The following is a 23,859-nucleotide window of genomic DNA, read 5'->3' on the forward strand; positions in this document are numbered from 1 at the left end:
TACAAGGGAGCTCGTGTGAAGAGGAGGTGGGAAGAGGAGGCCACAGGTAGACACAGGAAGACTTTACCTGAAGGCCAAGGGGGCTCAGCAAGGCCTTGGTCAGGGGAGGGATGCAGCGAGATGTGGTTTTGAGGAAGCTGCCTGGCTGTTGAGCAGAGAACTACCTGGAGGAGAACCATAAGTGGTGCAGAAGTTACCCAGGACCCACCCAGAAGGGAAGAATACCTGGTACAGAGCAGCCAGCTGGGAGAGGCAGAACTGGTGAGGTGCTTTGGGGGTAAACTGTTGGCAGTTGCCGCCGATCAGATGTGGGGGGAGAATGGGGGAAAGAGGAAGGTGACCCAAAGGTGCAGCTCAAGTAGCTGGGAGGGAGATTAGTTCCCATGGCCAGGCTAAGGGAGCAGAGAAGATGGAGCAGGTCTGGGCTATTCAAAGAGTCTTAAAAAACAGATTATACAAATAGGCTTTAAGGATCAGGCAATGATTCCTGAATCTTGAGGCCAAAGGAAACCCCGTAACTTGTCAAAATCCTCAAGAAGACTTCTCTGTCCCACATCTGCCTTGGCTTTTCCAGAGACAGAGTTTTGAAGATTGTGGAAAGAGTATGGGCCAGTGTGTGCAGACAAAACTGGGAGGTTCAGAACTTGGGCTGTTCGCTTGGCTGGCCAGCAGGACTGTGGACCGTGTTTCATATATCACACCTATCATTCTCATGGACTCCAGCTTTCTACTTGGAAGGACACCAGAGTACTGTGCTAATTTAGTAAAATGAGATTCTGGGGCCTACAGATGTAGATTTAACCTTGAGGGCCCTGGGATAGAAGTGATCACTGCCTTTGGTTCCTGTCACGCTGCGATCCACAAGTTCTCTGCCGGAGCATTCCCTTCCCACAGGCACGAAAATGCATCTACTTCCCCTCTGAAACAGCCACCACAGACCTCCTTGACTCTCTCCAGTCATTGCTCCCCATTTTTTTTTTTGTTGCTTCTTTCGTAGCAAAGATTCCTGAGAGAGAGCCTCTGTTTCCACTTTCTTCCCACTCTCTCCCTGACCCCCACCCAGGCCCTAGTCACCACTATGTGACTACACCATCTCAGCTCTCAGACCTCATCTTCTCAGTCTCTAGTAGCTTGTGATGGAGCTGATTGTTCCTCTTCTTTAAGGCATTTCTTTCTTGCGTTGGCTTCCAGGACCCCCACACTCTCCTGGTGCGTGTTTTCTTTTTCCTCCTCTCCTCCCCTCATTGGCCTTTCCTGCTCACTCTCCTTGGTTGGTTTCTCCTCTTTTTTTCTGACCTGAAAATGTTGGAATGCCCCTGTGGCTGCCATTTTCCCATCTCTAGCTTCCACCCCCTGAGCTCTAACCTGCAGTTCAGCAGTTTCTGCACGTCTTAATCGGCATCTCGAACTTAACATGGCCCAAACCGAGCTCCTGATTTCTGCCCTCGGATCTACTTCTCACCCACTGTGCTCCATCTCCGCAAATGGCACCACCATCCATGCATCCAGGTGCTCAGTCAAAATTAGGAGCCATCTTTGACATCTTCCTTCTTTTAAAAAAAAAGTCTTTCAAATTTCTGCTCTGTAATGTTTGATACACTTTCTGAATTAGCAGTATCTGCAAGTGAGGAAGCGTATCAGTGAAACGCTTGCCGTGACCCACCACCAGCTGGAGACGGAGTGTTGCCCGTGCCCTGCGTCTCCGGGTGCTCCTCCCTCAATCATGACGACTCCTCTTTCCATCACAGCCCACATCCAAGCCCTAGCAAGTTCTGTCAGCTCTTCTTTCAGAGTGCGTCCACGTTCCACCACTGCCCCTTACCCGAGCCACCATCGTACCTCCCTGGGTCACTGCAGTAGTGCCTCTTCCCCCCAAATCCATTTTCCTCACAACAGCAGAACAACCCCTTTACACTGAGTGGTGTCATGTCCCCTCTTCACTCAAAACCCTCCCGGGCCACCCAACTCCTTGCTGCTCCTCAAATAAGCCAGCCTTCTCCCAACTGGGCTTCTGCCCTCTGGCTGCCCTGGGCCTCCTGAGACCTTCCTGTGGTGTGTGGCATCCTATCTTGACCTCAACGAGGCGAGCCCCTCCCCCACTGCTCAAACTTGCCACTCTTTTTTCTCTTCCATGCTACTTCTCACTAACTGAAACTGAATATACATTTATTTCCTCCCTTATTTATTATCTATCTTTTAAGTAGAATGTAAACTCCGTGGGTTGTATCTTCAGCACCAGGCACGATGCCTGCTACCTAATAGGGACTTAAGACTCTATTGACATGCAAGTGAATAAATTATGAAAAACGTGTTGAATGAAGGAGTGCATGAACATACACATGAATAAATGAAAGATGGAGGCTGGTGAGCAGGGAAGGGACAGGAAAACGATGGCTTTTCTTTTAGGACCCTTAGTCGTTTTCACTCTATTTTATCTTTCTGTGATACCTACTTGGAGAAGCCTGTGATTCTCACTTCATTTCTCAATGCCGTTCTTTTTGCTACTCACCACTCACAGCAGTAGGAACTTGTTGCTTAGGTTTTTAAAAATCTGGAGTAAAAGATAATGAAAATGCGCAGCTGTTGTCCGTGAGGTCGTTCAAAAGACCAGATGAATCTCAGAACTAATAATTCTCAAAATTAATTAAACCCTCCTTCCCAATTATGAGAGAATTGAGTTGGTTGCTTCAGCCACACACGGCGGCGGGGAATCTGGGTCGGCGTTCCCGGCTGGGTCTGGGGGCAGCGTTGGTGAGTGTCTTTGTCTTCTCCTTAGGGCTGCCACCCAGGACTATGAGCGGCTAAGATGGAGACGTCCACGTCAGCCACTGCCGCGGAGAAGAAAGAAGCCGAAAGTGGGATCCTGGAGGGCGCTGCGTTCCCCGACCCGGGCAGGAAGGCCTCTGCTCTGGCGGTGGCTACGGTGGCGGCGGCGGCGGCGGCAGCTGCCCAAGGAGGTACTTTCCGTTTTGCACACTTGGTGGGCAGCAGGGGTCTTTTTCATTAGCCCGTTAGGATTTAATTGGACTGGTGGCCGATGTCATCGGGCAAGCATGCTGGGTTTATGGGGGGTGAAGGGGAGGGCGCCCCTGCTCTAGGGGATCCCGGGCACTGTGACGGATGCTTGCGGGTTTTCCCAGAGGTCTGGTCACCTCCAACCTCCAGGTTCCCCAGGGTTGGCCTGGCTCAGACTCCAGCAGGAGGGTCTGAGAGCTGGAGAGGGAAGGGAAGCGAAGGGAGGCGTGGTGGCTGGCACGTTCGATCGGCACATCTGAGATGTTCCAGAGACACTGCTTCTTGCCTCTGGCCCGCCAGGGACTATTTTGGAAAGTAATTGTCTCCTGATCCCTTTTGGCTGTAATTAAAGGGTCAGGTACAGAATTTAGTATCCTTAGGTGAATTTCTGGCCAACTTAATTATAACAGAAGGACTACACTGAGCCACAGCCTCTCATTTTACTGCCCCAAAGAGAAATACTCTACGGTTTCCACTGGTCTGTGCCAGCAACCCGGTGGGAAAGTTTGGCGGGAAGGCGAGACCTCCCCTTGTGTCTGCGCAGTCCATCTGGAGGCCACAAAACTATTTCTGTCTCTGAGGAGTGGAGAGACTTAGATTTCTTTTCTTTCTCTTTTTATTCAAGTGCATTTAGTCATGCCCTGTTGCTCTTGCTGTCTGAGCACAGTCCCGGGAGCAGCGGGAAATCGCCTTGCCTTGGGTGGGGCGAGTGTGTGAGCGTGGGCGCCATCTCATCCTTTGATGTGAACAGAGATCACGGTAGGGGGCTATTCAAGTGCACAGCGCCATTCAGTAAGTCGGGCGGGGCTAAGGTTCTGCGCTTCTAACCAGTGCCCATGATGCAGGTGCTGCTGCTGTCCACAGGCCGTGCTAGGCACAGCTTGGGGCCAGAGCCCAGGGAATTGGAATGACACTCAGACTGGGTAGGAGTCGGTGTCTCCCAAAGTGAACTAGAGGACCTCTAGTTCGTTGTTGCCACATTTATTTTTATTCCCCGCTGTGATTCTCAGTCAGAGGTCATTATCAGGCTGTGTGGCCCAGGTCAGGAGAGGGATATCCAAGGCCGACCTTGTGCTTCCGCAGGGAGGCAGGCGTTTGATTTCCTGACCTGGGTGACACCTCTTGACCCCTGTCCTGCTTGAAGGCAGGCTCTTTGGGTCTACTCTCTGAGGAAGAGTGAGCGGCGGGTAGAAGAAGGAGCCAAAGCCCAGTGTGGTGTCCCACGAAGGGTGGTGTCAAGACCCAGACATGAGGGGAGGGGAGGCCAGGGGTAGGAGTCTAGTCCTCGCTTGGCTGTGTCTGCACATGGTCTGTTCCTTCCCCTGGGTCAGGGCCTACGCTAGCCTGTGGCAACTCCTCAAGCTGTCTCTCTGCCTGACACACAGATGCATGAGCGTTTAGGCCCGAGGGAGCTCCGGCAAGCTGGCTCAGTGTGTCTCTGGCTCTGGCCTGCCCCAGGCCCTCAGCTGTTTCTACCTGGGCCTGGGTCTGTCTCTCTGGAACCACCAGTGGATCATGAACTGCCACATGGTGCAATTTACTGCTGTGTCATTGTAGCAGAGAACAGACTTAGGCAGTAATTAGATAGTAATTGGGGGCGGAGGGGAAGCCCCTCTAGCATCACACCTGTTTGTCACCAGTGGTGCGATAATGACAGAGGCTTGAGGGGTTCTCGATCTAGGGAAGGGGTGTGGACAGTGGGCCTAAACTTGGAGTGTAGCAGCTCCGTGGAGGCATTCATCCTGCTCCACCCCATTCCTACTCTCACCCATGTGTGCTGTCTTGCCCATTCCCACAGGCCTCCGTCCCCTCATTGCCCGCCCTAGTTGCCCCCATGTAGGTGGCTTGTGTCCTTGGAGCCTTTGAGTCGAGTGCAGCTGCTGCTGGAGTGCCTCCTCGCAGTTCCTCTCCCTCCGCCCCCCACTGAGTAGCTTATCAGAGAAGGACCCTCCTGGAGTTAGTTAGGGGAGAGCGGGTGTTCCTGTAGGGAGCAAAGCAGGGGCATCTCGGAGCAGGTCCCCTGGTGCTGGTGGACTGTGATGATGGCATTCTGCCAGTGGAGTGAGGGAGGCCCGGTGGTATAACCCATAAGACACCCATGGGTCCTAGTTCTAACAACATCCCTGGGTCCCAGAGTGGCAAGCCATTCCCCCCTCAGGGCCTCATTGTTGTCAGGGCATTTGACAGATGTTATCCAAAGTCTTTATAATCTCATCACATTGAATCTTTATTACAGCCTACTGAAGGTGGCAGAGGTGCTATGAGCGACTGATAGTATCTGAAGTCTCACTCAGGTGTCTGACAGACACTGATCTCAAGCACAGTAGGAATGAGCAAGAGCATGAGAGTCCAGAGTGAGGAGAGGGGATGTAAGAGAAGCAGGCATCCCCAGTGGCAAAGCTTGGGAAGCCCAGGCGGGAGCTCCTGGCTGTTAGGTTGGAGCAGCAAACATGTCTCATTCGTGAGCAGTTGGATCCTGAGCCTCTCCTTTGACATCTTCCATTTTGTATATGAGACTAAGATGGCGGTGGAAGGTGGGGGGTGGGGAAGGGACTTGCCCAAGGCCACCAGCTGCCTTAAGAGAGAGGGGGGTCTGGGTGAGAGTCTTTTTCTGGTATTTGCTTTAAGATTGTGATTTTAGATTGTTTATGGGTGATTTGGGCCCTGAAGCCCAGCCCACTGACAGATACTCTATGGTAAGCATCTAGTCCGTGCACCAGCCTTGGACAGGTCTCATCTGTCATCGTGCCTCAGCTCCCTCGTCTGCCCAAGGGCTAACAGCACCTGCTCTCTTCCATACAGCCAGATCTGTGGGACTGTGACTTATTTGCAGAGGGACCTCGAAAATCACCTGGCTCAGCTGGCCTCTGTTACTTGACCTCCCGTAGGCATCACAAAGCTGAACCTGCTAGGGCTGGGTGTTTCCACTCAGAGTTACTGCTTCCCTGAACCAGGATCTGTGTCACGAATACCTTTGCATAGCAGAGGCAGGCTGTACCAAAGGGAAAAGCCATACTGTGGTCAGACTGGGGAATGGTTAGTTGAATCACCTGGCGGGAGCATCTCATGACGGCAGAACTGTGGCCGGTAGTTTTTTTTTCCCAGCCTTGTTAGCTGTTGTGCTAACACTTTGGAGGCCATAAAGTTTTAAAAACACATTTTGGCCCAGAATTTTTTTTTCCCTTTAATTTTTAAAATGGTGTAATTTTAAAGGCAATTTGATTCAGATGTTTCTCATTGCTTTACACTGAAGCTGCCCAAATGCTGTCCTATTTTCCTCCTCAACAGTGGCATTTTTTTCCCACGAAAAATATTTCTGAACCTCTCTGTGTGCCTCAGCTAAGCACCAGGAACCCAGCCACTCCAAGCCTCCAGGCTGGGACAATCAGAAAGGCTGGAGCCATAAAACTCCAAGCTGAGTCTGATCCAGTGAGCTTTGCTTGTCTCTGAAGTCACATAGCCATGCAGGCTTTAGAAACCCTGTGATGTGCCAACACCTAACTCTTACACTGAGCAACACTGTGTGCTGGGTCAGGGCCCTCCCAGCGTGGTCCCCCACTGGCAGCACCAGCATCCCTGGGAATTATTAGAAATGCAAATTCTTGGGCCCCGTTCCAGACCTCCTGCAGCAGAGCTTCTGGGAGTGGGACCCAGCAAGGTGGGGGTGATTCTGATGCATTCCTAAGTGTTGGGTGCTCTGTGTTCCAGCTGCATGAGCTAGGGTGAGTTTTTTCATAAGTAAAGTATGGATCATGCATGGATCTGCTATGTAGAAGTTACAGGAGACATATAATGTGCTCCCACCTGCCTGGTGTAGGACACCTCATAGCTGCTCTTGCTGTGCAGTGCCGAATAGTAGTAAGAAGCAGACCAGTCCTGCAACCAGGTTGCCTGGTTAATGCCCAGCTCTGCTTCTCCTGGGCAGGTCTGTGCCTCACTTTTTTCATCTGTAAAGTGGACATAATAACAGAACCTACTCCATAGTGTTGTAATAATTACTTGAGTTAGCACATGTCGTGCGCTGGGCACGAGTTAGCTCTATGTGAGGTCCAATTTAACCATTTGCTTTAGTAACTATTACCAGTTTTCCTTTCCTAGGTCTGTAGGCTGTGACTTAGAAAGTCTCCTCTTCATTGCTAACTGTTGCTAGCTGACCCATTGAGGCCAGACAGGTAGGTAGGAAGCTCAGATTTCTGGTGTCTTTTCACTTGAGAGTGGTGGAGGGAGCCCTGGGCTGGAGATCAGACCTGGGTTCCGGTCCTTCTTTTCCTCAGTGTCAGAGGCTGTCCTGCCTAGGTGTCTAGGACCTTAGCATGTCCCTGGCCTCCTTAACTCAGCCTTCTCCCTGACACCCTGGAGAATGGGACCAGAGGTTACCGAAGCTAGCCTCGCCTTGGAATTTCATGAGATGCCTGTAATAAACACAGACTCCCAGGCTTCCGCGAACCTGCAGAAACAGAATCTCCTGGGCGGAGGCCTGGGCATATATATGTCTAACAGGCTTCCCAGGGCACTGGGTACAGCTGGTTCAAGGCATGGACTGGGTCCCTGGAGGTGATTATGACCCAAGCATTAATGAGGGGTAAGTACTGCATAACTCTCAGCACAGTGCTCCGTTGCTGCAGGAGGCCTCCATGCCACCTAAACTCATATCAGCCACCCCTTTATCTGGTTCACTGGCCCTGCTGACTTCTTTGAAATTTTCTTTGAGGTTCATTTTTGCTTAGTGGGGAGGTAGACGTATCTGTCCTGTAATGCTGTACAAATACTGGAATATGTAAACGAGTCAGGCTGTGAGCATCCTTTCTGAGAAGCCCAGAGCTAGGAAATTTCCCCAGAACACATGGACTTTACCATGTCCTATGTTGATCATTACCTCCGAGACCCTGGTGTCTTTGCCTTCTCCGTTTCTATGCCACCTCCTGCCCCTCACTATATGGCAGAGCATCGTTTGTTTATCACTGTGGGTGCCGTCCCCCCCAAGCAATGCAGACACCTGGTAAATCAATGTTGAATGAAGAGATGGGTCTGATGCTATCATGCCAGGTGTTTGCTTGGTGGGCTGGTGCAGGCAGCTGCCTCTGTTGGTGCTGAGGTCCCCCGGTATGAGGGTCATTTGGGGCTGGTCTGCTCCTTGGCCCCAGCTTTCGTCCCGAGGTCCCTGGCACTTACTAAGTGGGCCAGCCTCCTCGGCTTACCTGAGCTGCTTGGCTAGAGCCACACACTTTTGCCTTGGGCCCAAAGTTCACTCAAGTGTGACTAAGTGGGCAATTTTTCTTGTTTAAGTGATTTTCAGGATTGCTGTGGATGCTGCTTCCGAGCTTGTTTTAACAGCCTGGCCGCACTGAACAGCCAGTTCCCATCAGACTTTTCGGAGAGCAGAGCTCAGCTTTCCGAAGCGGGATGTAGTATGACCACCCAGGCATTTTTCTGGGTGGGTTTGAATGACTCTTGATGACACCTTGGCATGGTCTTGGGTGCTGGGGTGTCCTGGAGGGTGAGGGCTCGAGGCTCCTTTTGGTCCATAGCGGGATACAGCAGAAAAGACCTGAGCTCTTTTCAGCTCCCCACTTGTTAGCTGTGTGTTCTGGGACAGGGCAGTTCACTTCTCTGAAGTCTGTAAAATGGAGATAATTTCTGACTATGGTGAGGAGGAATAGGAGAGTGTCTGTAGAGTGGCTGGCAGAGTGCCTGCATAGAGACGAAGTAAATGTTAGTGACATAAATCTGAGTGAGCATTCCTCCTGCATATCATAGTCTCATGCACGACGCCGAGATCTCACGCCCTAAACACCACTTAAAGCTGCCGTCCATAGTCAGATGGGATGCCCCACTTGGCCCCACCACGACAGCCTCTCCCTGCCCTGTGCAGTGTTTGAGGCTCAGCTCAGGGATGGTGCTCAGGCAGACAGCCCCTGCCCTGGCCTGGCTCTCCTGTTTGGTTGTGGTCGCTGGCACACACGTTTGCACTTGAGACCCACATTTGTGTTTTCTGGCTGGCGCACGTGAGCTGGCAAGCTGTGCCCACACCAGGCGAAAATACCAAGGGCAGAGCTGTGGCTCCTGCTCTTGTTCTCTCCCTGGGGCCTAGGCCACGCCCAACAGACACATTTCTTGTGGTTCATTGTGCATGTTAAACCATTGCAGCGTTGGGGAGAGCTCTAAAGTTATTCTCAATTACAGTAGGCCCCCCCCTTCCCCCTCCCCCTCCTTATCTGCGGTTTCTCTTTCTGTGGTTTCAGTTACCCACGGTCAACCTCAGTCTGAAAATATTAAATGGAAAATTCCAAAAATAAGCAAACAGGTTTTAAATTGTGCGTTGTTCTGAGTAGCGTGATGAAGTCTGGTGTCGTCCCGCTCTATCCTGCCTGAGATGTGAATGGTCCTTTTGTCTAGCGTCTCCACACTATACATGTTCTCTGCCTGTTAGTCACTTAGGAGCCATTTGGGTTATCAGATTGGTTATTGGAAAGAGAGACCACATTCACATAATCTTTATTACAGAATATAGTTATAATTATTTTATTTTATTATTAGTTGTTGTTAATCTCTTACTGTACCTAGTTTATAAATTTAACTTTATCGTAAGTATGTATGTATGGGAAAAAGCATAATATTTATAAGGTTCAGTGCTATTTGCAGGTTCAGCCATCCACTGGGGGTCTTGGAATGTATCCCTCGTGGGTAAGTAGTGATGACTTTCTAGAACTGGAAGAAGCTTTAGAGATTATCTAGTTTGACTCTATTCTTTTTACAGATGTGGAAACTGAGGTCCAGAAATGTGAAGCACGAATGGTAACCTAGTGATGCCAGTGGGACTAGAGGCGATTCCCTAGGAATTGCCCATGGGCTGGGACACAGCTGCCCCCAGCCCTGTCCCCCTCCTGGCCCAAACTCCAGCTTCCCAAATTGATAGTGTTTATGTCAGAAACATTTTCCAATGTTTGGTTCTGTCAAAACTAATTTTAGCATTTCTAAAGCTTGGTAAAAATATAGCCTCATTACTTTGATGTCAGTGCATAGTTTACTATTAGTATATTCTGGGGTTTATCATTTTAGTCATGTTTAACACGGCTGCACCAGGCAAGCACTATTAAATCTGGCTTATTTTACATTCCTGTCCGGAATTATTTATTTGTAACAATTTCCTCTCTATCAAAAAACACAGCTAATGCTGTGTTTTAATGTGTTATTTACACACAAAATAACCTATTTACAACTCAGTATGCGCCGGAGGGAGAATGGATGGGCCCCAGTTTCCTGCGTTCTGTTATATCGGAGTTTAACAATCTGGTTTGCTAATAGAACCATTTATCATTGGTGAGTGTGTGTGTGTGTGGGGAGGGGGTGGATAATTTATTTTATGTTAGTGACCAGGTCTCACCGCCTCTGATCTCGAGAACATTTTGAAGATATTGAAGTCAGGCCTGGTGTTCGGGGTGAATGTGGGACACCTGGAGGCATCCAGTGACCAAGGAAGAGTAGAGCACTACCAGGACACGTGGGAGAAGGTGACGAATCTGACCCAGGGAGCTGAGCCTTTAGGGATGTGTAGGATCTCACCAGGTAGAAAGAAGGAAGGGTGGGTGGACGTTGGCGTGGGGAGCAGCAGGGTGGCCCCCTGGGGGGTACAGAGACTTAGGGTTCAGCGAGTTGGCCCTTGTGGCCCCAGTTTGGGTGTATAGATGGGGCCCGAGAGGGACTCTAGCCTTGGGGGCCCATGGAGCTTTCGGAACCCCTCCCCAGTCTTCCTTCCACAGACATCAGGGAAACATCCTCAAGTTTAAGGCAGACTCTTGCCATGTCAGTCAGCTTGAAAGTTCAATTTGTAGTGGTAAGGGTCTTAGGCAGAGAGGCCGGAGACAAGGAGTCCGGGGAGAGGCCCCTGTGTCTGGCAGCCAGGTGTGGCAGGGATGGGCTGGACCTGTGAGACTGGGTAGGGAAGGAGAAGGCATCCTGATTGCCCTGAAGTAAGGCCCAAGGGTGGCTGGGGATCCCAGGTGTGGCCATTTGACCATGTAGACTGAAGTCTGTGGATCTGTTGGAGCCTCTTTTTTTTCTGCACACTGATGGGAAAGGCAGTGTGTATGACTGAAACCACTGCCCTCTCTGAAGCCCTGTACCAGCACCTACGGGGCAGATGGGGAGGGTGAAGGGAGGCATCCAAGAAACAAGAGCCATAGTCCCTGTCCCCAAGAGCTTGTGGCTCCATGAGAGAAACCAGACATCCCGCTTGGGATGCTGATGAGGCTACTGCTGGATACCTGGGGTAATCAGGGAAACTGCAGGAAAGAAGCACAGCTGAAAAGGCTCTAAAGACTGAGTAGGGCCCTAGTGAGGCCACTGCTTGCAGCCATGTTCCCTCTCTGACCAGTCGGGGTCCTGTAGAGCACAGCCTCACACTCAGATCAGATGGTTGGAAAGAAGTTTCTGAAGAGGTATTTGCAAAGTGTGGTAGGACTGAGGACAAGCTACAGGGGATGGTGCATGGAATGACTACTTCTGGGCAGCCAGCCAAGTCCACTGGCTAGTTAGGCTCAGGTTTGGGCAGATGAGGTTTGAATCCTTGCTCTGCCACTTCCCAGTTATGTATCCTTTGCTGATCTGAACCCTAGTGTCCTAATCTTAACAATGGACAAAATACTTATCTTTTGGGGCTATGATTATAGATAAACAGTGTAAAGAATTTAGATAGTACCTGTATTATAGTAGTTACTGCTCTTAGTATTATTATTGTTATTATTATGATTATTCTAGAACTTTTTTCAAGAGTGGTGCATTTGCTTCCAATAGATATATATATTGTTTTTTTATTTTTTAATTTTAATTAGTTTCAAGTATACAGTACATTGGTTAGACATCTATATAGTTCGTAAAATGATCCCAATTGCTCCCTCCCTCCCATGACCCTCTATCTAGCCAATGTATTAATGCTAACTGCATTCCCTACGCCGTGCTCCTCATCCCTGTGACCATCCATCAGCTACTAATTTGTACTTCTTTAATCCTTCACCCCATTCTCCCAGCCCCCAAACTCCCTCCCCTCTGTCCGTCTTCAATTGTCCACTATATTTATGAGTCTGTTTTTGATTAGTTTGTTCTTTTTATTCCTTAGATTCCACATATAAGTGAAGTCATATAGTGTTTATCTTTCTCTGTCTGACTTAGATACCTTCTGGGTCCATCAAAGCAGTATCTTTTTCCAACTCCTTCCTTTTAATCTGTGTGTGTCTTTTAATCTGAAGTGAGTCTCTTGTAGGTAGCATGTAGGGATCTTGTGTTCTTGTCCATTCATCTACTCTATCTTTTAGTTGGAGCACTTAATTCTTTTTCATTTGAGGTACTTATTGATAGGAATGTAGTTGTTACCGTTCTTTACTCCTGTTTTTGATATGTGTTTTTTCTTCTTAAAGAAGTGCCTCCAAGATTTCCTGTAATACTGGCTTGGTGGTGATAAATTCCTTTAGCTTATTTTTGTCTGGGAAGCTCTTTATCTGTCCTTCAACTCTAAATGATAGCTTTGCTGGATAAATTATTCTTGGTTGTAGATCCTGGGTCTTTATCACGTTGAATATTTTGTGCCAAGCCCTTCTGTCCTGCATAGTTTCTTTGGAGAAATCAGCTGCCAGTCTTATGGGTGTTCCCTTGTAGGTAACTATCTGCTTTTCTCTTGCTGCTTTTAGGATTTTTTTCCTTTGTATTTAACCTTTAGCATTTAAATTATGATGTGTCTTGGTGTGGACCTCTTTGGATTCCTGGTTTTTAGGGTTCTCTGAGCTTCCTGAGGTTGTATGTCCGTTTCATTCACCAGGTTAGGGAAGTTTTCCATCATTATTTCTTCATATAGCTGTTCAATATCTTGAGTTCCTTCAGGTACGCCAATCAGACGGATATTTTGATCTTTTGTAGTGTCCCATATGCTCCTTAAATTATTTTTATAGTCATGGCATCCTTTCTCTTTTGCCATTCTGATTGAGTGTCCTTGGTTTCCCGTGCTCTAGGTCAGTCATTTGATCCTCTTCTTTATTCAGTCTGTTTATTCTTTTGTTTATTCCATTTAATAAACTGCTCGTCTCAGATAATGTGTTCTTCATTTCAGACTGGTTCCCTTTTATAATTTCCATTTCCATTTTTATGTTTTTTATCTCTTTGTTAGAGTTCTCACTGAATTTGACTAAAAGTTAATTGAGCATCTTTATAACCAGGGTTTTGAACTCTGCATCTGTTAGATTACTTGACTCCATTATTTCTGGATCTCTGTTCTCTTCTCTCATATGGTTTCTGCTTCTTTGTCTTCCCATTTTGGCTGCCTTTCCATGTCTGTTTCTATGTACTAAGCAAAGTTCCTAAGTCTCCCAGTCTTATTAGTGTGGATTTGTGTAGTAAGTGTCCAGTGGCACAGTCCTGAAAGGGGCTCAACTACAGGCCAAATTTAGCCCCAGCCTCTGCCCCTCTGGAGTCACCTTTAAGATTCAGCAAGCAATCCACAGATACTGTGCTTATAGTTGCCTCAAAAGGCCACACCAGAAACCGAGGCCAGCTACCTCTAGTGTCAGTCTAGGTACTGCTTAGCAAGGAGCACCGGACTCGCAGAGGACACAACTGGATGCGGCTTAGGTGGGGCCACGAGTTGAGGGAGGTGGGGTTTCAGGGAATCCTCTGGGCAGAGTGACCTCTGTTATCCAGTTTGATGACGTCATGGTTATGGCGGCGCTGAATCCGAGCATTGGGAGCCGGGAGGGCTCAACAGGGCACAACGGATACCGCTGGCACTTCTGTACAGAGCGAGTCTCCCCTAGGCCCTCACTCTGACAACATCTCCCTGTAAGTCCCTAGTGCCCCTGCGTGCATCTGAATTGGCACTGGTGCTCAGAGTGAGCAGGTCTGTCACTGAGGAAATCCCCTTGCAGACGTGGCCCCTTCAAGAGGCGTCTGCCACTGCCGCAGCTTCAGCCTCTGTCTCACTCAGCCTCTTGGGACTAGGCAGCCCCGTGTCCTCGCCCTCTCCTACCTTTTGCCATTGCAGGGTGATTTCTTGAATTTATCTCTAGTTGTATGGCTTGTTCATCTAGATCCCAGGTGATTTTCCTTGGTGCTGCTCCTTGTTTCCATCACAACTTTGATTTGGTTGCCAGAGGGATGAACAGAGCCTCTATCATCTACACCATTTTTCCCCCTCTCTCTGCTTCCAGTAGATATTTGAGAGTGAATGAATGAATGAATGAATGCACAGGACCCTGAGTTCTTCACAAAGAATTGCAGTTTGCCCATGATGTGCAAAGGGGAACAGTGTGAGCAAAGGTCCTAGGACCTGAGAACGGCTGAAGGCAGCTGGCTCTGTCAGCCCTCTGCAGAGGGGGTCGCCTCACTCCTCAGCCCCAGCACAGGCACTGTCTTGGGGCTCGGAAGCCCGATGAGGCTGTATCCAGAGGCCCGTCCTGGGTCTGTGCCCTCCAGCTGCTGCACAGCCACATGTGGACGCTGGAGGCCCTTGCCCACCTGGCCCTGGGTGAATATGACTTGTTTGGACGCCCCTCAAGGTTTAGCTGGCCTCTCTTCCTGGGTGGGTATGGAGGGGAGGGGCCTAGAAGGCCTCTGTCTTGAGGGACTACCCTGGAATCTTCTTCTACAACTGTGTCTTGGCCCTGCTCCCAATGGGTGTGGACCACTGGCTTATGTTTGTAGGGACTGGGAAGTCTGAAACCCAGACACTAGACATGAGGCCTCTGGTCTGGGAGGGTCATTTCAGTGTCTGATTTTTCATCCCATTTTGAGCAGCAGTATTTGAGATGCAGGGTTTGGGTTTGGCGTGGTGCTAGGCAGTGGACACCAGACACAATCTTTACACCTTCTTCAGTACCTGTCATTCTGGAAATAGAGGGACATCCAGGGGAAGAAGCATGCAGGGCAGAAGAGGCGGTTCTACATGGTGTGATGTGGTGAGGGCGGCTAGGGAAGGAAATCACTACCCCGATAGCTGAGTGCCTGAAATTTACCTTTTAGCTGTCACCTTGGGATTGTGCAGAGATTCACATTGTCCTACATCTCTCTTTGTGACCTAGGTTACCATGTGCTAGGTTACCATGTGCCAGCCTTCAGGCACTGGAATACCTGGTGTTGGGGGAGCTGAGCTGACCCAGGGGAGAAGGTCAGAAAGGGAAGCTCAAATTGCCAAAGATGTACTTTGCTGCCTCTTCAAGTTCTGAGGCTGAATGTGGTTAGGACCTTTGTCTCATTTCTGGTCCCTAGATTCTGGACACTGGTCACATCCCTCTAGGCTGTGTTGGTGACAAGGAAAGTAGCAGGTGCTTTCAGTTAGAGGCAGACAGTTGGAGGTCCACATCCAGGTTTGAGCACAGGCTACCCTTGCATCATCTGTAAAATGAGGGTGAAGAAGCTTACCTGGCCAGCTCTGTGGAGGGTGAAGGTCCGGCATGTGGGTGACCAGGGGCTGCTGTCATCATTCTTATTGGCTAGTGAGCAGCCCGCAGCAACTCCTGGCTGTGTCATTGGCTGCCAGAGCAGTGTGGAGCTTTCCAGCTGACCACAGCCTACAGCAGCACTAGCATACCTGGCCCGCAGCTTTCCCAGCTGACTGGGAAAGGGAGGCAAGGCTAGCAGCTCCACTCCTAGCTGAGAGCTGAGTTCATTTGTATGAACATATTTTCAATACTAAGAGAATTGAAAATATGTTCATACAAAAACTTGTATACAGATATTTATAGCAACATCATTCATAATAGCTCCAAGCTGGGAATAACCCAAATGTGCATTAGCTAATGAATAGATACACAAAATGCAGTATATCCACACAATGGAATATTATTTGGCCATAAAAAGGAATAAAATACTGATACATGTTTTAACATGTATGAAGCTTGATAACATGCTTAGTGAAAGAAGCCGAACTCAGGAGGCCACACTCTCTATGACTTCATTTCTATGAACAATCCAAAATAGGCAAACCCAGAGAGACAGAAAATAGATTAGTGGTTGCCAGGGGCTGACGGGAGTATAGGGCCTGGGGAGTGATTGCTAATGGGTATGGAGTTCCTTTTGGGGGACGATGAAACGCTCTGTAATTAGATAGTGGTGATGGCTGCACAACCCCATGCATATACTAAAAACCACTGAATTATATACTTTAAAGGGGTAATGTTATGGTATGTGACATATCTCAATTTTAAAAAAGAAGGAAAGGAGGGCGGAGGGAAGGAAGCAGGACGAAGGAAGGAAAGGAGGGTTAAGGTGAATGAGGAAGTTAGAGAGGGCAAGGAGTGATGGCCTGTGGCATCTGGTCCTGGTCTCATTCTCTGGAAACCCCAGCATGAGTCCCCAGGCTGTCCCCAAGCTCCATGAGCATCACTGCCCCCTGGGGGGAACCTGACTTCCCCTGGCCAATGAGCAACTTCCCCAGCCAATTCTATAGGCTTCAGAAACTCTAAAAATAACTGGAGTGGAAGGAGGGTGTTTAATGACAAAGTAAATAATTACATTAAGGGTGCGAGTGTGGAGGGGAGCTAAGTAAATCACTTTAGAAAGAGCACCAGCCTTCAGCTAACTTCCAGCCCTTTATCACCAGATTATGTCCTCCCTTGGTCTCCACATAATTGATCGTGGCAGGCATCGTTGGCTCTGCAGCATCGGGGGCTGCCCAGGTCAGGCAGGGTGGAGAAAGATGGCCTGCCATTATGCCAGGGAGACTCCAGCAGCCCCACCAACTACTCCACATGCGGGCGGGGGAGCCCCTGGGTGTCTGTTGCTGAAAATCAGATGTTTTGCTGGGAAGAGCCAAGGCTCTGTGATGCCCTCAGCTGGACAGGGCCAGATTCTTCAGTGTTTCTGAGTGGGAGGGGCCTCAAGGGCCATCTGGTCCACTGAGGCCCAGAAAGGGGAAAAGTCTTGCCAAGGCCACACAGTGAGCAGCATATGAGGGATCCCAGTAAGGAGCAGATCTGGGACTCCCAAGCAAGGGCACTCTCTCTGCCCCAGGGTAGATTGCCCAGGAGGAGTGGGTCTTATTGCTCAGTGGTATTCCCAGCCCATGTGTGGTGTCACGGGCCTTTTTCAGAGCTGCATATGCAGAGGGCAGGTGCCAGGCAGATTGCATCTGCTGAGAAGTGGCAGAGTTGGCACAATTAGGGTTGCAGGTGTCTGTGTACCCTCCCACCTCCCCTGTCCTGGCAAGGGGCCCCCAGTTTGCCCCTTCCCTTCACTATCCTCCTGCTCTCTATACCATGGCCTCACTTTGTCCTCAGAGAGTCCCAGCTGTTGGCTTTAGGAGACGTCCGTCCTCTCCCCAGGCCCGTGCCTACCCCTTAGGCCGGCTCTCAGCTAGAGGCCATGGAGGACAGACAGGCAACCAGACTTAATGTCATTCCCCAAGAGGACCATGTGCGATGTATGAGGATACAGGAAGATGGCAGTACTTTGACCTGAAGGGGTGGCTCTTCTATATAGAAACTGAGCCAGGATGCTTGGTTGCAAGTGATAGAAACCCACTTAGACCCTCTTAAATTACCTGGAGTTCTTAGCCTCCATAAAGGTGAAGCCATGACTAGCTATACTTGAGACCCCGATGATGTCACTGGGATACTGTTTCTCTCTTTCAGCACTCTTGGTTGGCTTTCTACTTGATGGGTATCCAGGGAGCAAAGAGTTGCTACAAGTGAATGTGAGCCAGATACCCCTGAGCTCTGATGGAGAAGCATCTCCTTCCAGGTGATTCCAGCAAAAGTTCAGGGGTCTTCTCATTGGCCCAGCCTGGGTCCCCGGCATCCTGTGAGCCAGTCACTCTGACCAGGCTGTGTGGTATACACATGGCCTCACAGATATCCCTGCGGTGGGGAGAGGGTCAGCCTCCGTGACCTGTAGGGACTGTGCTTGGAAGGGCGGGCCCCATGCAATGCTGGGCAGGCCAAATAAAAATGTCCACCTCACTGCAGCCAGTTGATGGGAGGAATGGAAGGATATCCAAGATGTCCATGCCCCTGTAGACACTTGCTGGTGGATGATGGACTCAGAGCTCTGGCTCTTCGGAAGCAGAAAGCACTCCTATGCTTATTTTGTCCCTCCTTTGGGCTGCACCTGGAGTCACCAGGCCTGTCCTTTTCCCTCCTTCATTATCCTTTTGAGCTTCCCATGAAGGAACACAAAGTTCCCCCGAGAAGTACCAGGTGAGAACCTTAGAGAGGAAATGCCAGAACATTCCACAGGTAGCACCATAAGAAGGGGTCCTCAAAGAAGGAGGGACATGTTGGTCTACGGCCATGCTACCCTGAACAAGATTGATCCCATCTGATCTGGGAAGCTAAGCAGAGTCTGGCCTGGTTAGTACTTGGATGGGAGACCATCTAGGAAGACTAGGTGCTGTAGGTATAAAAAATAAAAAAATAAGGGATTGTAAGATGACAAGGTCCTTGCATTGCAATCTGTCAGGTCAACCAAGGGTTGCCTTGCCTAGAAAAATGAAATAAAAAAGAAGGAGGGACACGTGGGAGAGGTCCTGAGGAGGAAACATGAGTGCAGGCCTGAGGTGAGGATGAGATGGCTCGTGTCGGGGGCAGGGACTAGAGCACCTGCTTGAGAGGAGGTTTCACACCAAAGTTAGGAGGAGAGATGTGGTTGGAAAGGGAGCTTCGAACAGTTTTGGGGGGTCCTTAGACAGGCTGCCCGGGAATTTGGACTATGGGAAGTAGGAAACCATAGAAGAGCATCAAGCAGGGGAGGGACATTTAGAATAACTTTGTTTTGTTGTTGTTGTTGTTGTTGTTGTTGTTGTTGTTTGGATTGACGTATATTCTGTGACTTGAAGCCTTCCATCTCCAAAATGAAATGCAAGTGATTCCTGCTGGATTTCTCTATGCTTCAGGAACTCTTTCTTCCTTCTTTCTTCTCTCTCTCCCTCTTGGCCTCTCTTCTGCCTTTCCACAGATCTTTATTGAAGGCCTAGTGTGTGCCGAGGGATGTTCTAGTCACTAGGTCACAGCAGGGAACATACAGGCAAGGTCCACTTCTCCTGGAGAGACAAGCAAGCACTCAGATGAATGACCATGCCGGGGAGAATGTAAAATGTTTCTCTAGTTGGGGAGGCAGGGGCTTGGCAATGTCTCCTAGGGTTGTTAAAACCTCTGCCTCTTTCAGGTGTGCTGGCAAGGCAGCATGGAAACTGCTTCCTCAGCTGGGGGAGGACAAGGGGCTGATGAGCTGGCTCAGGTCGTCCCTGTGCCGCAGGGCAATCACGCATGTGTGCCATAGCCCAGTTCCATCTTCCCTGTGTAGAGAGATTGGGGTTCACTAGCAGCAGCTGGAGTAGAGCCCAGCAGAGCCCAGCAGAGCTAGGCTCTGGACTGCTGGCGCTGGGGTTCCAGCTGCTATGGGAGTGGGGGCAGTTCCTCGGGTCCTGATCTTTCACAGAGACGGGCTTGCCTTCCCTCCTAGGGGTCATGGTTGGGACTGAAGTAGAGGCCCACAACAGAGCCATCCTCAAAAAGGCTGGGAAGAGTTGGCCCTGGGCCCAGTGTGGGAACCTCAGGCCCTTCTCTCTGTCTCTGAAGTTGTCACCCCACAGTCGGCCTCTGGGGCATTTCTTACTCTTGGAGAGACACTGGAGGGACCCCATGCTCTCCAGTTCTTCAGTCCCCTTTCTTATTGTTCCATTCTTGACATGCAGCCCCTGTCCTCTCTCTTCATTTCTGGAACATTCCCCCCTGGGTCGGCCCGCCTAGGTCTGTGCCTCAGGTCTGGCACAGGTGGGCCGTCCCCTAACCCCGGCCTGTCTATAAGTCCTATTTTCTACTCTTATGTGTCAGTAAAGTTGAGAGTCCTCTGTCTGTAGCAAAAGCAGGTGAGGCTGAAATAAATGGTCTTGTAATAGATAGCCAGGCCCTGACTGAGGGTGTGGGAACCTGTAGACACTTGCTTGTGGATGATGGACTCAGAACTCTGAGTGGCAGTGTTGTGACTATGTTACAGAGCCTTTATGGGCCTTATTCCATAGGGCGAGGGGATGCACGATGAACTCTGAGTAGGAGACATGGGTCCTCTGTTCCTTGTGGTGTTAGTCCCAGGGGCACCGTAAGGCCCCGAGGAGGCCTACAGCAGTCATTGGGTGACATCTATAAGAGAGTTCTGGGGGAATTCCCAGTGTGCTATGGTATATAAAGCATTAGAACCCTCCTGTTGATGCCTCGGGCATCACTAACACTGACCTGATGTCCTGGCTGGGCTATGGTTGGTCAACGTGTTTTTGTGTGTGTATATCCTTAAGGAGCAATTGGAAGCGTTTGGGATCTTAAAATAACAAAATGAAACAAAAAACAGAGTCAATGTTTTCCTGTGCTGTGATTCTAGGAGCTTCATCGCTTTGGGAGTGGGGCGTGGACAAGAGCGGCCTTTGAAAGTTCTTCCTCAGGGAGGTGAGGTGGAGTGGGCTCACATGGAGGCACAGCTCACGTATCCTTGAGCTCTCACATTTCAGAGATGTGCCAGCTACACGCAAGGAACAGCCTGATCCCTCAGCTGAGTTATGTCTCGGGAGGGAGAGAACCAAGCTCAGGGTCAGAATGAGACAGCAATATGCAAGCATTTTGCAGCTGGTGGCTGCCCGGTACAGATGGATGCCCCACCTTTACACCCGAGACCTCACACATCTGCTGCACCATTCTCTTGCTGTGGTCTTATTCATACAGCTGCCTCTGGCCCTTCGTCTTCCAGGTCTCCACCCCCCAGGTGCCCCTTCCTGTACCCCCACCTTCACTTTCCAGTCTTTACTGCCTCTTGCATTTCTTGAGTGCAGTCTCATCCTCTCCAGGTCACCAGGCTGTGCCAGCCCTGTGGGCCACCTCATCCTGACAAGAAGGTCGCCCCAGCTTCCTGGCTGTCCATTGGCAGTCTCAGACTGTGCCCTGATCTGAGACCACATGCACACATGGCATCTTAGTTCTTATCCCCAGAAGCAAGCTCTGAGATGAGGGTTCCATTGAGTATGATTTATTTACAGATGTGAGCAGGGGACTGGGCAGGCGAGACAGGAGAGGGAAGGCACCAGTGTAGGACACCTTCCCAAGCCAGTTAACACCAAGAGCTGCTGGAGTTACATCCCACAGGGAAACTCTGTGACCCAGTGTGATCTGTCCCGCCCAAGGGGAAGGGAGCCCAAGCTAAACACCCACTCCTATTAGGCTTTGCTGGAGGGCTGCTCTGGCATTTCCAGCCAGTCACACTATAGGGCAGAGTGGGCTTTGGAGGCAGAGAAAACTCTGAGGTGCTACTGTTTGGAAGATGGGTGTGTGTGCACAAAAGTGGTGAGGGTGTGGAACAGAGTGGGAACCAGTAGCATTTGCTACACAGGTAGGTCGCGGTTTCTGGGGGGTTATGAATCCTTTTCTATGTCCCTCTCTGTGATTTTATCATTTGAGGTGAATTCTGATGGCTGAAGGATACCTGAATGTGGTACAGTGGATACTCCCCAGGGAGGAGGCAAACAACCTGGCTGTTGTCAGACACCTGTTCTCAGTGGAAATGAGTTTATCAGATTCTGTGTTGAGAGTAAGGTTTGACAGGGAAGAGAATAAGAGGACAGGACAGAGGCTGCTGTGTGGAGAAGGGGCCAGAGACAGACAGGCATGGGGGTCCTGAAGGTCCCCTTGGCACATCCTCGGACATAAGGGCCCGCATCCTGCCTTCCTGAGGACGGTCAATGCCAGCAGCCCAGAGACCCAAGGGGCAGGAATGGTTCTCCCAGCCTGGCCTTCCGGAATGGAGGAGACCCTCGGCCCCAAGCCCCAGGGATGAGCCGGATTTATAACCAGTCACTAAAAATATATATAGCAAAATGAAAGCTTCTGCTGTTGAGCAGGCTCTCTCTGGCTGTTGTAAAGATAAGTAACAGCAGTTAGAAGGCCACTTAAACCCTTACCTTTGGGGGATGAAGGGGTCTCTGCAGACAGTAAGTCTTTATCGAGAAATGTTTACTCATAAAAAAGCACAACGAAGCCTGGGAGAGAAGGCATCTCTGCCTTTATTGAGCTGCAGTCCATCTGTAACAGGAGCTGCAAATCACCATGTCCAAAAATTGGGAGTGGGAGCGAGAGTTAAACCTGACTGTTGCCTTCCATACAGCCACCCCGTAGCCCCGTACCCACATCAGTAGAGGGGACCATCTGTGATGACTCCCTGGCACCATGAGCCAAGTCCCCGGTCTGTGGGCACGCAAGGCCCCTGTCCACCTCTCCGGCTTCATAGTGTCCCTCCCACGGGTGCCTGTGTGCCTTTGAACAGCATTCTTCTCTATCGCCCTCTTCTGCTCTCCGACCAGGCCAGCCCCTGCTCGTCCTTTCAGGGTCATTTGCAAATGCCCTGTAGTTCCCTAGATACCCAGCCCCATAGCAGTTATGGTTCTACTAGAGGAGCAGAGCCATGTGAGTGACACGGAGCAAGGGTTGTGATGGGACCAACCCGCACCCAGCTGTGGGACCCCTGAAGTCTCTGGAAGGCTGCAGTCTCTGCATCTGGCGTTGGGCCAAAGTTGCTATAGGTCAGCGCGTCTACAGTGGGAGAGAAGGCTGGGAGTGACTAGAGGGAGAGTGTGGACCAACTGGAGGCGTGGGGACAGTTAGAGCTCGCGTCTGTCTCCCTCTGCTACCTCCCGACCTTACACGGACATAACCAGGAGCTGCAGAAGAAACCTTCCCCTTGGAGCTATGTTCTCTCCTGGCCCAGGGGCTCTGTGGCACCAGAAAAGCCAGCTCTGCTCATGTCTTGGGGTTGGGGGTGGGGGGCACAGATCAGCAGTGATGTGTGGGAGCTGAGAGTAGCATGTGTGCTGCCCTACACTGAGGTTTCCCCAACTTTTGCTCTCTTAAAAATGACTGAAAACCCCAAAAAACTTTCACTTATGTGGATTATATTTATCAATATCTACCTTACTAGAAATTTAAAGTGAGAAAATTTTTAAATATTTTAATTTTTAATTCATTTGAAAATAATGATAAATCCATTGTTGTATGAAAAATAACTTTTCCGAAGTAAAAAAACAGAGTGAGAAAATGGGATTACACTTTTGTATATCTCCTTAATTTCTGGTTTAATGGAGGACAGCTGGATTCTCATATCTGCTTCTGTGCTCAATCTGTTGCAATATGTTTTTTTGGTTGAAATATGTAGAGGAAATCTGGCCTTACATAAGATACTGAGTTAGAAAAGGGAGGGATTAAAATATCCTTTTAAAAATTAAAAAGCTATTTTGGTTAATTGTCGATATTCTTCTTTGATACTACATCAAAACTGACATGTGGTTGTTTCTTAAATAAGTAACATGGCATCTGAAACCATATCAAAGACCTTTCTGTATTCTGTTCATTAAAATCCATTGGTAAAATCCCATTTCTTGCACTTTGGATAGATATTTTTTACCCCTGAATTATTTTGTATCATCATTCTCTAGTCACTTGAAAATACTGCTTACAGAGTGGTAGGGCTTTCTAAATGTACAGTGAGAGCAGAGAGACAAATCGAGTCTTGGTATTATTATGAAAATGCTGGGACTTTGCCCTGCCCTAGAAGTGAACCTCTGCTTTACATCACTCTGCCTCTAAACCTCACACAGATTTCAACTGTGCCCAGCCCTAACCTGGAACCATACCGAGAAGGGAGCTCTTGGAAATGAAGTGTCAGCTTAGTTCCATTGCCACAGTACAAAGCTACCCCCAGTACCTCCATAGGGTCTCTCTCAGAGCTACCCCTGCACCCCCTTGGACACACCGGTGCTCTGGGTACACTTTCTTGCCCTGTCCCCCTTCCCAGCTTCATTCCTTGGCAGAGCTGTCTGCTCCCTGTTCATCA

General features: G+C 49.6%; 1 protein-coding gene and 1 pseudogene across 1 annotated transcript in view; both read left to right on the forward strand.

Moving 5' to 3' along the window:
• The first annotated feature begins 2,806 nt into the window (after nucleotides 1-2,806).
• GLI2 (GLI family zinc finger 2) overlaps nucleotides 2,807-23,859 on the forward strand; it is a 178,179-nt gene continuing 157,126 nt past the window's right edge. Inside the window, 1 exon segment of the mRNA XM_039867393.1 lies at nucleotides 2,807-2,957. Coding sequence (XP_039723327.1) covers nucleotides 2,807-2,957 — 151 coding nt within the window.
• LOC120606374 (uncharacterized) lies at nucleotides 18,275-18,393 on the forward strand (annotated as a pseudogene).

The sequence above is a fragment of the Pteropus medius genome, unplaced genomic scaffold, assembly GCF_902729225.1.
Source record: "Pteropus medius unplaced genomic scaffold, Ma_sr-lr_union100, whole genome shotgun sequence".
Classification (NCBI taxonomy): Eukaryota; Metazoa; Chordata; class Mammalia; order Chiroptera; family Pteropodidae; genus Pteropus; species Pteropus medius.